Source organism: Myotis brandtii, unplaced genomic scaffold (genome assembly GCF_000412655.1).
Source record: "Myotis brandtii unplaced genomic scaffold, ASM41265v1 scaffold10, whole genome shotgun sequence".
Taxonomy (NCBI): Eukaryota; Metazoa; Chordata; class Mammalia; order Chiroptera; family Vespertilionidae; genus Myotis; species Myotis brandtii.
In genome coordinates, this window is record NW_005353325.1 from 3,137,352 (window position 1) to 3,150,922 (window position 13,571).

The 13,571-nt window shown below is 38.2% G+C and overlaps 1 protein-coding gene across 8 annotated transcripts in view; it reads left to right on the forward strand.

Annotated features, from left to right (window-relative positions):
* DCUN1D4 (DCN1, defective in cullin neddylation 1, domain containing 4) overlaps positions 1-13,571 on the forward strand; it is a 66,781-nt gene that overhangs the window by 31,318 nt on the left and 21,892 nt on the right. For 7 of the 8 annotated variants that reach the window (XM_005853157.2, XM_005853156.2, XM_014534520.1 and 4 more), the window contains exons 4-7: positions 1,147-1,261; positions 4,343-4,434; positions 9,918-9,988; positions 13,202-13,293. In XM_005853157.2, coding sequence (XP_005853219.1) covers positions 1,147-1,261; positions 4,343-4,434; positions 9,918-9,988; positions 13,202-13,293 — 370 coding nt within the window. The remainder of the gene's footprint in view (positions 1-1,146; positions 1,262-4,342; positions 4,435-9,917; positions 9,989-13,201; positions 13,294-13,571) is intronic. The other variant, XM_014534497.1, reaches the window with a different exon arrangement.

Below are 13,571 nucleotides of genomic sequence, written 5' to 3' on the forward strand. Positions count from 1 at the left end.
CCTGCGGTCCCGCCCCCCAGCCCAGCTGAGCCTCCCACAGCCCCTACCCCCTGCCGGCCAACCTCCTGTGGCCCCTCCTCCCAGCCAACCTCCCCCAGCCCCATTGGGCCCTGGTCGCCAGCCAGGCCGAGGGACCCCACCCGTGCACAAATTTGTGTACCTGGCCTCTAGTTATCTTATAATTGTGACACCACCCGTGCACGAATTTGTATACCGGGCCTCTAGTTATCTTATAATTGTGACACCACCCGGGCATGAATTTGTATACCGGGCCTCTAGTTATCTTGTAATTGTCTCATAATTTTTAATGTTTAAGACAGTCTGAAACGAGACTGTCAGGGTTTGAATCCCACCTAACTCTCTCTGCCTTCATTTTCTCATCTGCATTGGCAATATTGATGGTTCTTTTTTTATATGCTTGTTATGAGGTTAAGAGTTTGAGTTAATACATGTAAGTGTTAACAGTAGGACCTGGCTCACAGTAAGGTCTTTATAAGTGTTCCATGTTGTTATTGTCTGTTATTACATTTAAATATGTTTTACAAAGTGAAGGGTATGCTTCTGAAAACCCTGAGTGAAAGGGCAAATTCTTTTTCAGGTGGCAGAAACGAACTAAACATTAATATGGAAATTTTCGCTCAAGATTATGTCAGGCTTCTTCCCCAAAAATCCAAATCCTGTTTTTTTTAAGCCCCAAACCCAGATGCCTCTTGAAGCTTAAGAATGTCGGGACTGCTACCCCTGTGTGTGTTTTGAATCAAGGTGACTGGCTGGCCTGGCCTTGCCGAGTGAAGTGCTTTCAAGAGATAGCAGTGCAGTTCCTTTCGAAAGAACACTGACATGCAGGAGGAGCTGAAAGCCTAGATGATTTATATTATTAGTGCTTTGGGGGAGTAAATTGAAGTTGTGATAACTTCTATTTCTGGTGTGGTTGGGGAGGAAATATTAACTTATTTGTGTGACTAGAACATTTTCTCAAAGAGAAACTAAAAACGTTTGTTTTTTTTCTATCTCATATCATTTACAAATAACATTTAAACCATTTACAGTACCAGCCATGAAAACTTCTAGTTCGGGGGTATTATTTTGGAAGTGTTGGGCTGTGGCATACCTTAATCTCGTGCCCTTTGACTCCTTGTTTTGTAGGAAGCCTGCGGTCTTGTAGTTCTTCGGACTGCTTCAGTAAAGTGATGCCGCCAAGGAAAAAGAGAAGACCTGCCTCTGGAGATGATTTATCTGCCAAGAAAAGTAGACATGACAGGTATGGCACAGACAGTAGGTCAGAATTGATGACACTGGTGTCATAAAAGCAGGATGCTGCCTCATCCATGTGGGTCTCTAAATGGACAAATGCCAACTGGAACATTGTTTTGGTTCTGCATGGCAAACTTTCAAGCTGTAGTTATTTCATGTCACTTATTTTATGTGTGGGTTTATTTAAAAAAACACATTAGGTAATTTGACTTATTAGAAATTACAGTTTGATCTTAATCCACTGATCCACCAAAACTGGTGTTGACTTCCTTTCCTTTTACGGGCTTGCTGTGTGTGCCTGCAGAGGACCTCAGCATTGGTATGTGTTTCACTAAACACCACCGCAGGAATCCCGTAATTGCCTTTGCAAGGGACCGGGGCTGAGTGGCCGGAAAGCGGCCTGCACTGACTGCTCTGAGCCTGCCGGGAGTATTGGCTGTCCTGAGGTTTATTCTCAGAAGAGTGAGGATTTGTTAGAAACAGATTTGGTAGATAATTTTTTTCAACCACTTCTCTTTCAAACAAGTGAACTGTTAATTTTGGTAACTCCAAAGGTCTGTTAGACTTGTTTATTTTAGGCATCATTTTTCTCCTCTTTTTTTAAAACAGTGAACAAACATCAGTTTTAATCCTTTCTGCCTTTTTTCATCTTCCTTTATTCTAGCTCTGTAGGTCATTTCACCAAAGGGCCTGAATTCACATCTATAAATCAAGGAGATTAGATGAGACTTTTCTGTTTCTTTTTTGCTGTGATACTTAATATGCTATACCTCAGTTGGAGGGATAGGGAGATGGACTCTGAAAATGTGAAAATAATGTCCCTGTTTATATCCCAAATGAGTAGAAAATATTATCTAAAAGAAGGTTAGTCGTGAGTTAGAAGATAATCACCAACAATGTGTAGACCAATGCTTTTTAGCATTACGAAGCCAGGTTACTTTATACTTCTGAGTGGTGTAAATGTGATTATCAAGGCATTGCCAAATTCTAATAATCACATTGCATTTTGGGACTATCTATGGTGTTTATTTTTTATTTTTTTTATATACATATTTTATTGATTTTTTCACAGAGAGGAAGGGAGAGGGATAGAGAGTTAGAAACATTGATGAGAGAGAAACATCGGTCAGCTGCCTCCTGCACACTCCCCACGGGGGACGTGCCCGCAACCAAGGTACATGCCCTTGACCGGAATCGAACCTGGGACCCCTTGGTCCGCAGGCCGACGCTCTATCCACTGAGCCAAACCGGTTAGGGCTGGTGTTTATTTTTTCATCACGGCCTAATAAAATTTAGGATGATAAAGCCATTTAAAAACTGCTAGTGGAATTGCAGAAAGGTGTGGGAGACTTATTGACAGCATTGCCATGGTCACCCAAGGGAGAGGGGGCTATAGCATTATCTGAGTTTCATCCTTGTTATTTTTTTTTTCATAACATTTTTTACATACTATAATGTTCATCCATTTTAAGTGTACAAATTCAGTGATTTTTACTAAATTGTTAGAGTTATGCAACCATCACTACAAACCAGTTTTAGAAGATTTCCATCACCTCAGTTAGATCCTCAGTGCCCATTCACACTCACTCCGTTTCCATTCCCCCACCCCAGGCAATCATGAATCTACTTTACAGCTCTACAGATTTGCCTTTTCTAGTCATTTTATATAACTGGTCTTTTGTGTGTTGCTTCTTTCACTTAGCTTAATGTTTTTTGAGGTTCATCCATGTTATAGCATCTATCTTTTTTTAAATTTTATTAGCTGAGTGGTATTCCATTACTCTTTTTTATGTAGAGTATATTTAAGCAATTCAAACATTGTCATATATAGATCTCTAGACTATTGACCAATTAAAGACTTTTGAGTTGAGAGAGGAATGTTCAGGACTAGGATAGGAGCATATCTATTTGAACCTTTGGACAGTGTCCATCTTTGTTTCCAGGTATTATGGCTACCTTTTATTGAAGAAAACAAAACTGGTGGTATGCAGTTTAAATATCTTCCCACCCCATAACCATGTCTTTTTTGGTATTGAAACTCAGAATTTCTAATCAGAAGTATATACATATATTCTGGTGAATGTGTGGGTCATGAATAAGTGCTCATTTAACAAGAAGTATATGATTTTTATATACTATGTAAATGAAAATTATATTCATAAATATTTATATATACCTATTTAGGCAATTTACATATAAATGAAGGGTAAGAAAAGTATATACTCACAATTTTTCTATCCAAATCACTATTTGTAAAGATACTGCCTCCTCTCCCCTCCCCAAGTAGGGAATATTTCAGTCCTTAGCCCCAGGTCATTATGAAATAAGAACTTCTTGCCGAAGGTCACAGGGTTGGAGGAGGAGGCTGCTGTGCTTTCGCGTTCAGTTTTTCAGCTTATGCTGGCTGTTTCCACAATAGTAGGGAATGATGAGAGAATGGCAGAAGCCAGGGCTTCTCTAAACTTCTCCTGAAGTTTTTAAGGTTATCCTAATGAAGAAACCATTCAAGAGACTTTGTGTGATCAACTATACACCTTATTATTATTTTTTCCTGGAGGCTTGGATATAGTTTAATGTTTCTTTTTATTTTCTTATGTTCCCTCGAGGTCTCTAATATTGACAGGTTCTTTCTTACACTGTGCTCTTTGCCCAGCCTAACTCATAAGGCACAGAAGTCAGGAGAACCTAGTGTGAGACAGGAGTGAGTCGTAGGGTCATCAAATGTCTACGGTGTTAGACATTTCTTGCAGTATCTCACTATCTTTCTGTACTTAGTAGTTCTAGTAGTGAGGTAGAAGGGGATCTATAAAATACCTGTTCTATTCAGTTCTTACTGATGATTTGTTAATCAGAGAAAAACCTGTGTTAAGTATTTACCATTTAATTTTGTATTGGGTGGGACTGTGTTTAAAACTGTAGTTATAAAAGCTTAAGCTTCTAAATTCAGGAAGTAAAATATTTAAAATATACTTGAAATACTGATTAAATAGATGTGTGGTTTGGGTAAGTGAATAAAATCTATCTGCTACTTAAAAAGAACTCAGAATCTTTACTTTAACTAACTTAAAGCTGCCTTCTCAATTTCTAGCATGTATAGAAAATATGATTCAACTAGAATAAAGACTGAAGAAGAAGCTTTTTCAAGTAAGAGGTGCTTAGAGTGGTTCTATGAATATGCAGGTAAGTAATCACTTATATCATCTTAGACTGATCCTCCTGAAAGTAGGGACTACCATAGAGGAGATTAGGAAATTAAGAAATAAGTACTTTTCGAATTTGGGGTGTGTGTGTGTGTGTGTTCCTGTTTGAGGGAGAGAACATCATTGAAACAAATCATCAGATGTCCTATTTATAGCCAGCAGCTAAGCCAAAGAACTCAGAACACTAGAAGCGAACTGAAAAGATGAAATGCACTTGGGAGAAGTACTTTGGATTGCTAGGAAACCTATTCAAATGCTGGTAATGGGTGATTATTTGGTTTACACATTGAAGTTAAAAGAAGCTTTGCTGCTTTGAACCATTATGCAATGCAACAGAATTTCTTATATTAAGTGTTTCTATTTTGAAAGATCTTTTGGCAGAAAATGTTTGTTTTGTCATTTAAATGTGTTAAATTCAGTCCCAGTTTTGCAACTTATTATAATTGGTTGGCTGGTGTAATACTGAAATCTAAGGTTTGGTTGTTTTTGTGGCTGTGTGTGGTGTAAAAGAGAAAGAAAAATTTTCAGACAAGCTTGAACTAGAGGTTCTTTTTCTCATTCCTAGTTCTAACTTCCTATCAACTTTACTATCCCAGCATTCTTCAAAGCAACGTTCCTGTCATCAGTCCACCCTGCCCCGCCCCACCTCACAAATCCCTGCTGCCTACGGGATAAAAGAACTAGTTCCCTGCCAGCCCTTTGTCTGGAGTGCTTTTCTCCATTTTTCCATCTAACAAGATGCTCTGTAACTATAAAGCCCCCTAATTAGCCTAATAGCCCTTGTACTTCTCCAGGACATTGTTCATCACTAGTTCTGATACCATTTTACTGGGTATCAAAGTGAGGATTCCTCCTATGGCCTGATCTTGCCTCCCTCCCTCGCCCTACCCCTTTTCTGGTAAGAGCCTTGCCCCTTTTGGCCACAGAAATTGTTCCAGGGGCTGACAGATAATCCAGGCCTGGCCAATCAGGCAAAATTTTCTGGGATTATCAGGAAGCTGAGAGAAGAATCTTTCTCTTCTGGTGTGGACTTGAAAGGATTCGATCCTGATTCCTGTGGTTCATTGGAATTTCGTGAGCTACCCCAATGTCTTTCTAGTGAATTCACCTTCATTACTTGAACTAGTTTCAGCTAGATTTTGTTTGCAGGGCATAGACACTAGTACAAAAACTAACTTAATGTTATACTTTATCTGTTTTCACATTTATGACAAAAGAACATGAATCTCTTGAAGACATTTGTCTTCCTAGTAAAAGTGTTTGAGCCCTGGGCTCAGTGGATAGAGTGGCAGCCCACACACCAAAGGGTCTCGGATTCGATTCCTGGTCAAGGGCACATACCTGGCTTTGCAGATTTGATCCTGCACTGGTTGGGCTGTGTTCGGGAGGCAACCAATCGATGTGTCTCACATCTCTCTCTCCCCTTCCTCGTCCCCCTCCCTCCCTTCTACTCTCTGTAAAAATCAGTGGAAAAAATATCCTCTGGTGAGGATTTAAAAAAATAAAAAAGGCACTTTTCCAGGTGTTTGCTACATGGATGCTGAATGAATGAAGAATTTTCTGATATTTGTATCATTTTGCTTTCTTCTTGGCTCACAATTTGTTGTTATGAAATGTATTATAAAAAGAATATTTTAAACATAAAAAGAACACTTAATCCCACCGTCATAGCACAGCTATTTTGATTTTTTTGTGTGTCTTCCTTTACAAGTAAGCATAAATTTTTTCATAGTATAAGCCACACTTCTGTTTTCTTTAAAAAGAGAGCAAGCAGTCTACAATTTTCCTTCTTGTTTGCTTTTCTCTGGCCCAGAAAGATGACATTTGGGATAAAGCTTAAGCCACATTCTTTAGGTTCCCTGAGGTCCTGGTTGGTTGGTTCCTGGTAGTCCATTCTCAAAAGGAGTTTCTGGGGGTGTGGCTAGCTCTATTTTTACACCTGCCTCCTTTCCTTCTTCTGTATCTTATCAGTAGGGAAAGTGGTTTGAAATTGGGAATACTTAAAAGTTCAAGTGTTATCTTTTTCACTTTTAAAATCCCAACTACATGAGTGAAAACTATAGGTCAGTATTATTCAAGGATGACTTACAGGTTGTGCTGCAGAGTGAGTCTGTGGGAGCCCGTCTGTGAGGCCACAGCTCCCTGGAATGAGGAGGGCTTCACCACCCCTGGTGTGTGCACTTTCACTAGGAGCCAGCCAGCTGGTTTGGGCTGACTCCTGTACTTTAATCTGGAGAGGAGTGGAGGGGCAGCAGGGTCCTTGGTATGTAGTTGTTTCACATGGATGGACCTTCAGTTCTTTGCTGAGCTGTCCGTTTCACTCCTCACCTTGCTGACTGCTGTCCATGGCTTCTGCAGCCTGAGCCCTGCTCTCCAGCTCCTGCCTGGCCAGTTAACTCCAGCACGTTCTATGATGTGGACATAATCACTTTAAAGTGGGAGGGTAAGTGGGAGGACCACTTTTTTTCTAGGTTATTGTCAGTATGTCTGCCTTCCAAATATATCTTCAGTATCTGTCACCTGGGCATTCCATAGCTTACTTTAGATACAATGGTTTTTTAAACCATCTTCCTCAAACCCCACTTCTAACCTACTTTGTGTTAGTCAGTGGCATATTTGTTAGAATGCGATTGTTCAATTCTACAAGGGAGTTGATAAATTCAGTATAAATATTACAATAATCCCAATGAACAATGTGATTACAGATAGATCTAAATAAGTTCATGAGAAAGATTAATGAGATGAAAGAAGAAGTTGTTTTAAATAGGATTATGGGTAGCTTTTTAATAGTGTTAATTGACAAGCTATATTTTAGGTTTTTTAGGATAAAATAATTACTTTTGGCAAGTCATACCATTGCAAATCCTACTGTTGAAAACTTGTTGCTCTTTCAAAACACACAGGGAAAATGCATATAATTAATACGACAGTGGCATCGCATAAAATGTGGAAAAAAGGAAGAGCATGGATAATTAACATTCCTGCACAGTGTACATCAGCAGACCCTTCTTTGAGGGCTTGCCATGTGCCAGGCTCGGGGGTGCAGTGAACAGAAGCACTGTGCTCATTTTCTAGTGTGACAAATGGACAAACTGAGAAGCATCATCTTTGTAATGAGTATTGACAGAGCGGGGAGGCAGTAACCAGGAGGGAGGGAGCAAGAGGCGGAGAGCAGCCTGGAGACTCCCAGGCCTGGTGCACAGGCACGGGAAATGCAGGTGGCTGGCCAGGCTCAAGAATAGGTTACAGTGAAAGAGCTTTTATAAAATCAGCCAAATTGGAAGCCAAAGAGATTAAAAAGTAACTTTTTATTTTCAGCTCTATGCAACCACCTTCTGTGAGTCCTATTGGTAAATAACAAAAAGGCATCTTTTCCTAAAAACAAAACCTCTTAGCAAAATAAAGACAGATGGCTATTTCCTTGTGAGAATAATTATTCTTTAATCTTACAGCCTAAGTATTTTATAGTAGTAGAATGATGAACATACACACACACACACACATTACATACAGTGGAGTAATGGAAAATGTGTCTGCTAACAAGAACAAAGTAGATGCAGAGGTATTCTCACAGGAAGATTATCAGACATACTTAATGAAAAAACCAAGATGTAGAATTTATAGATATAGCATGAACCCATGTGTATAGATAAATTTAAAACTGCTTTTATTGTGTATTTGCACATACATGAATACATAACAGAAAGGTCTGGGAGAATACACACCTAATTAATAAGGAAAAGGAGAAGGCAGGCTTTCTCTTTTTTACTGTATTTTACTCAGTCTTTCTCTATTTGAACATTTTACCTCGTGAATGTATTAATGTCTTCTTGGTGTAACATATACATGAATGTGTGCATGTGGGTATATGGGCTCTCAAACCTAAAGCTAGCAAGGTATCAAATGATAAAAATGCTAATTGGATTCACATTTGAATCAAGAATGAGATAAGAAATTTTATTTGCCATTGTTTTGTAAGTTATTACATAGTGTTGTTAGATAAGCGAAAGAAAGAAGGGGCATAAATATTGAAAAGGAGGAGACAAAAATGATCATTTGTTGGAGATGAAATTATTAAATTATTGTATACCTGGAAAGCCAAAGAGAATTGCCTGGACAAATTTAGAAACAGCAAATAAATATGTATGTAGAAACTTGGTTTGGGAAGGGTACTTAAAGGGATTCTTTAATAAATGGTTGTCTCTGGAGAGTACGGAGGGATTAGAGGGGAAACTTTTGCTTTTTAAATATTTTAATTTTTCACTTTTAAATGAGATTTTGTCTCGTGTTTATATGTTAATGTAGCAAAAAAGTAACTAAATTAAAAATTAAGTAAACTTTTATTTGATGCGATAACTTTTCCTCTAATAATCAAATTAAGAAAGTTGGGAATACATAGAAAAATATGTAAAATAAAAGGAGAAAAATAATGACTAGAAAAAGGTCAGAGGGGGACAAGGCTGTGGAATTAGGGTGATCCTGAAGAGACTGCTGGGGTAACCTCAGTGAAAGGAGAGAGCCTGAATAGGTCAGTGCAGGATAGGTCCAATTAAGACATATTTGGAAGGAAAGAGTTTGAATATTGATTGGATGCGGAAAGTGGGTAAGGGAAGAATACAGGATGACTCCTAGGTTTCTATTTCTGGTGGTGCCACCAGTTGAGACAGAATACAGGAGGATAAGCAGGCTTGGCATGGAGAGATGATGGGCTTAGTGAGGTGATAGTAGAAAGTGTGAAATGCAGGAGGAGTAGTTCGGGGCAGAAGATGAGTTGAGTTGTGTTAGTTAAAGAGGAGGTGATGTAGACAGCCCAAAAGTCAGGGGGAAAGTGTGGGCTAGAAAGAGATCTGGGTAGTAGTACCTGAAACCTCAGATATGATTGAAATTTCCTAGGGAGAGTGTATAGAACGGATTAGGAGAGGTTTAAGGATGGAACTCTGCACATCACATTTTACAAGTTGGGAGAAGCAAAGGACCCAACCCATAAAGAAGCCAAGGAGGAGAGGTGGCAAAACCAGATGACAGAGGGCACTTCCAGAAGTTGTGGGAGGAGACAAGTTTTGTGAAGCGAGAACTTCAAATGGTCAGGTATCACAGAAAAATCCAGTAACATAAAGATGGACTGCTACATCTATTACCTTTGACAATTAGGGGGTTATTAGTGACTTTGCAGGTGACCTTATCTTTAGACATAAATTATGTCTATCACATGTCCATAGGTTGAGGGACATGGCAATGATTTGACTTAAATGACTGTGCAGAGTAGAATCCTTTAAAGATATGTCAGAATATTTTTCAATTTATACTTGATGATTTCTTTCTTCAGAAAGGAGTTCTAGTCCTTAATTGTTAATTTGATTTTAGTTTACTTGGATAATAAATATTTTGACAATATAATCCTATCACAGTAGTAATAGTGCACATGGTTAGATTTAATTTATATAAGATTGCATTTCACCACAGGTACTGATGATGTTGTAGGTCCCGAAGGCATGGAGAAATTTTGTGAAGACATTGGTGTTGAACCAGAAAACGTAAGTCTAACTTATTAAGTCGAGTCAATCAGTTGATTGTTTTTCTTAAGTCTTTTGTCCCTTGACAAATAAAGCAACAATAAAAAAAAGTAATGGTGTGTTTTTATGAAGCAATCTAAGAAATAGGTTTCAATTCTAATTTGATTTGTAAGTGAAATTTTTTGTTGGTATGGTGTACAGTCATTTTTCTCTCATGTTTAATTTCTTGCATCTAAAAGGTACAGTAGTAAGGTCGTTAAACTAGATTTTTTAAAAGTGGTGTGTGCATGTGTATCTACAGTGACAGATCAGCTCGGGGACCGGGCACAGCACGTGTCCCTTTGTCTCCCTCTGTAGTTGCCTCAGCCTCATGTAGTTTATCTAGGACTTTGAATAAGGGTTTTGCGGAGGTTGTAATTATCAAGAATTTTTCATGGCTCTTTCACTTCCATTTTAATTTACCTCAGAAAGTGATTGTTTTTTAGTGTAAAGGCCCTAAGTACTTCACTTAAAAAGTTTAATTAGAATTTATTTTATATGCTTAATTACTTTTGCCTAATTCTTATCACCATGTTATTGTTGAATATTTTTTCCTGTTCCCACATCTACTCTCTTATCCTAAAATGAAAAATTTTGCTCATACAAATGCCCTGGATCACTAACTGTGCAGTTGAATATTACATTAGCCTTTAATTCTAACAAATACGCCTTAGATTCTAAATGAATTTATGACCTGGGAGTGATCTCGAGATCATCCCCTTCATTCAGACTATTTGCAGGATATCTGGTGCCCATGCATATATGTCATGCTCTTAAAGAAAACTAGGAATTGAGACTTCACACTTTTTTATTAAAACTTTTCTTTTTTTATCCTTACCATTTCTGTGCCTCTGTTCTCCTCCACGTCCCCCTAATAACATTTTCAGTATCCTAAAGAGCCTTTGGAATGTTGTTAACTTTATTACATGGATTTTTGTCTTGTATTTTAAAATTTAATGTGATCTAGTTCAGGTATCTAGATAAATTATTCAGCTTGGCGTAAAGGTTTAGGGACAACTGGGTCAGTAGTATTTTGCCTGATCTGGTCCATAGACACTCATAGACATAGAAAGTAACATTCCTAATGAGAGCTGTGTCGAGGGGGCAAGGTGTTTTTTTGAACAGTATGAGTGAGCTGGGCTTGAGAGAGGCTACAGAGATTCCACCAGAGAACATCTGTCCACGTCTGATCAGAGGGATGGGCAGCAGGGCCAGCGGTGAGGAGGTTAGGAGGCTGGGGTCAGGCTGCTTGTGTAAAAGGGATTGTGTGAGCACTTATACTCAGAGGTGGAAAGGCCTGTCGATGTGAGGGAGTGCTGATGCTGGTTCTAACTGAAAAAGGGGGTCCTCAGCTCTCCAAAGTTCCTCACCTCCAAATAGCAGTACTCAGTAAAAGAGAGCTGCGTAATGAGTCCTTTTGGGGCAGTAATGAGTCCTTTAGCTCTCTTTCTGTAAAAATAGTCTTGAAATGTTGAATCATGTACATTGAAGACTCAAAGACCGAATTTAGAATACTTTAAAGTATTTATTACTGTACTTCAATTCTAAGATGCCACTAATAGAACTTATATAAGTTGTATCATCACTAAGAAAGAAAAAATGTTGCCAAATAAACCCAGATATGCCATTAATTGGGGATACATTACAATTTCAGAAATGTTAACATTTGAAAAAGCAGCAAAAATAGTTTTTAAAAGGCCATTTGCATCAATGAGTAAGCACCTTAAAGTATTTAAAACTCTCACCTTGCCTGATATTTATAGCGTATAGAGTTGAAGCAGGTTATAAAATTCAAGTCTACTTTCATTTACTAAGGTAACAGCAAGATCCTTTATTTAAATAGTTAGCTTTCTTATTAGCCATTAAAAGAAAAGGTCTGTTTTGTGTAAAGAAATCCCCACGGCGAACGTCTGTTTTGGCAGTTTAGACACATATCATGTGCAGTCTGTGTTCTTGTGTCTTCACCATTTTTTTAAACATGTTTATGCGGAATGTAAAAAATCTTTCTAATAGATGGTTGAATGTAGATATTGAGAACATACCAAGTTTGAATATAAAAATGTGGGTTAGTTCAAGAGATGAGGAGAAAATCCTCTAATGTGTAAATATTTTAAAGAACATATAACTTATTCTTTTGGGCAAATTCTTCTAAATAGCCCATCGGTCTCTTAAGTTACCATTTGTAACCTATTTACCAATCATTTTGTGACGATGAACATAATAATGTAAAAGCATTGGCTTACTAATCAGTCCTCATAATCTACCTAGTAATCTAGATTTTTGAAATCTAAAACACCTAGTGACTTTAAAAATTGATATGTACTGATTTAATTAATATCTGATGAAAGGAAATTTTAAACAGAAAAAGTACACTTAATCCTGCCATCATACTACAGCTGTTCGATATGTTTATATGGTGCCTCACAGGAAAGATTGGGCCCTGCCGCTCCTCCTGGGCTCAGTCCAGGCATAGTGCTGTTTATGTGGGCCATTGGGCTACTTTACAATAATTCCCCCAGTCTACACAGTTGAATTTACAAACATTAATGTATTTGTGATACAACTCCACTGTATGTGTCTCAATTGTGTATCTCACCACCCACCTTTTAATTTTTTAACTCTGTTCTGCACCTTGCTCTTTTCATTTAATAAATCTTAGAGATTGTTCCCTATTTGTACCCATAGGTCTACTTTGTTGTAATGGGGGCATAGTATTCCTTCATGTGGAATATATTTAGCAAAGAAGTATGCAATAACTAGTCCCTTATTTATAAATGTTTGTTTCCAATCTTCTGCTTCTACAAATAGTACTGTGGTCACCATTGTTGAATATACACGTTAATGTATATGTGCAGGTATATCTATAAGATAACTTTCCGTAGGTGGAATTGCTGAGTCAATTACTGGTTTTAGTTTTGATAGGCACTGCAAAATTGCCCTCTGGGAAGGTTAATCTCTTTACACTTTCACCAGCACGCATCATAAGAGTTTGTGTTTCTCCAAACCCTTGTCAGCAGACTGAATTATCAAACTTATAGATGATTGCCATTGTAGAACTCATTTTTTAAGTTACTCTGTTCATATTTCAGTGACTAAACTACCATGAACAGAAGCATTTGGCGAGATGTTAATGTATTTAATTGCTGAGGTCTGTTGTTCTGATTTGATTGGGCTTTCTTTTTTTTTTTTTAACAGGTAGTTATGCTTGTCCTAGCTTGGAAATTGGATGCACAAAATATGGGTTATTTTACTCTACAGGAATGGTTAAAAGGAATGACTTCTCTACAGTAAGTCCTAAGACTGAACTGGGGGGTCACTACTCTCCCAAGCTGGCAGCCTCTTCCCTGGGATCTCAGGGAGCCTGGGTTGGGTGACTGGATGAAGGCCAGCTGATCTGGGCAGACTTCTACTGGGGCCATGTGTCATTTTTATATGATGAGGAGGGCTTTATGGTTGAATTTTAGCAATTAAAGTTTTTATGTGAGTGTATATTATTTATTTTCGTATTCTAGAGCAGCTCTACCCAGTAGGAAATAGACTAGCCTTTTCTCGTATATGTGAACCA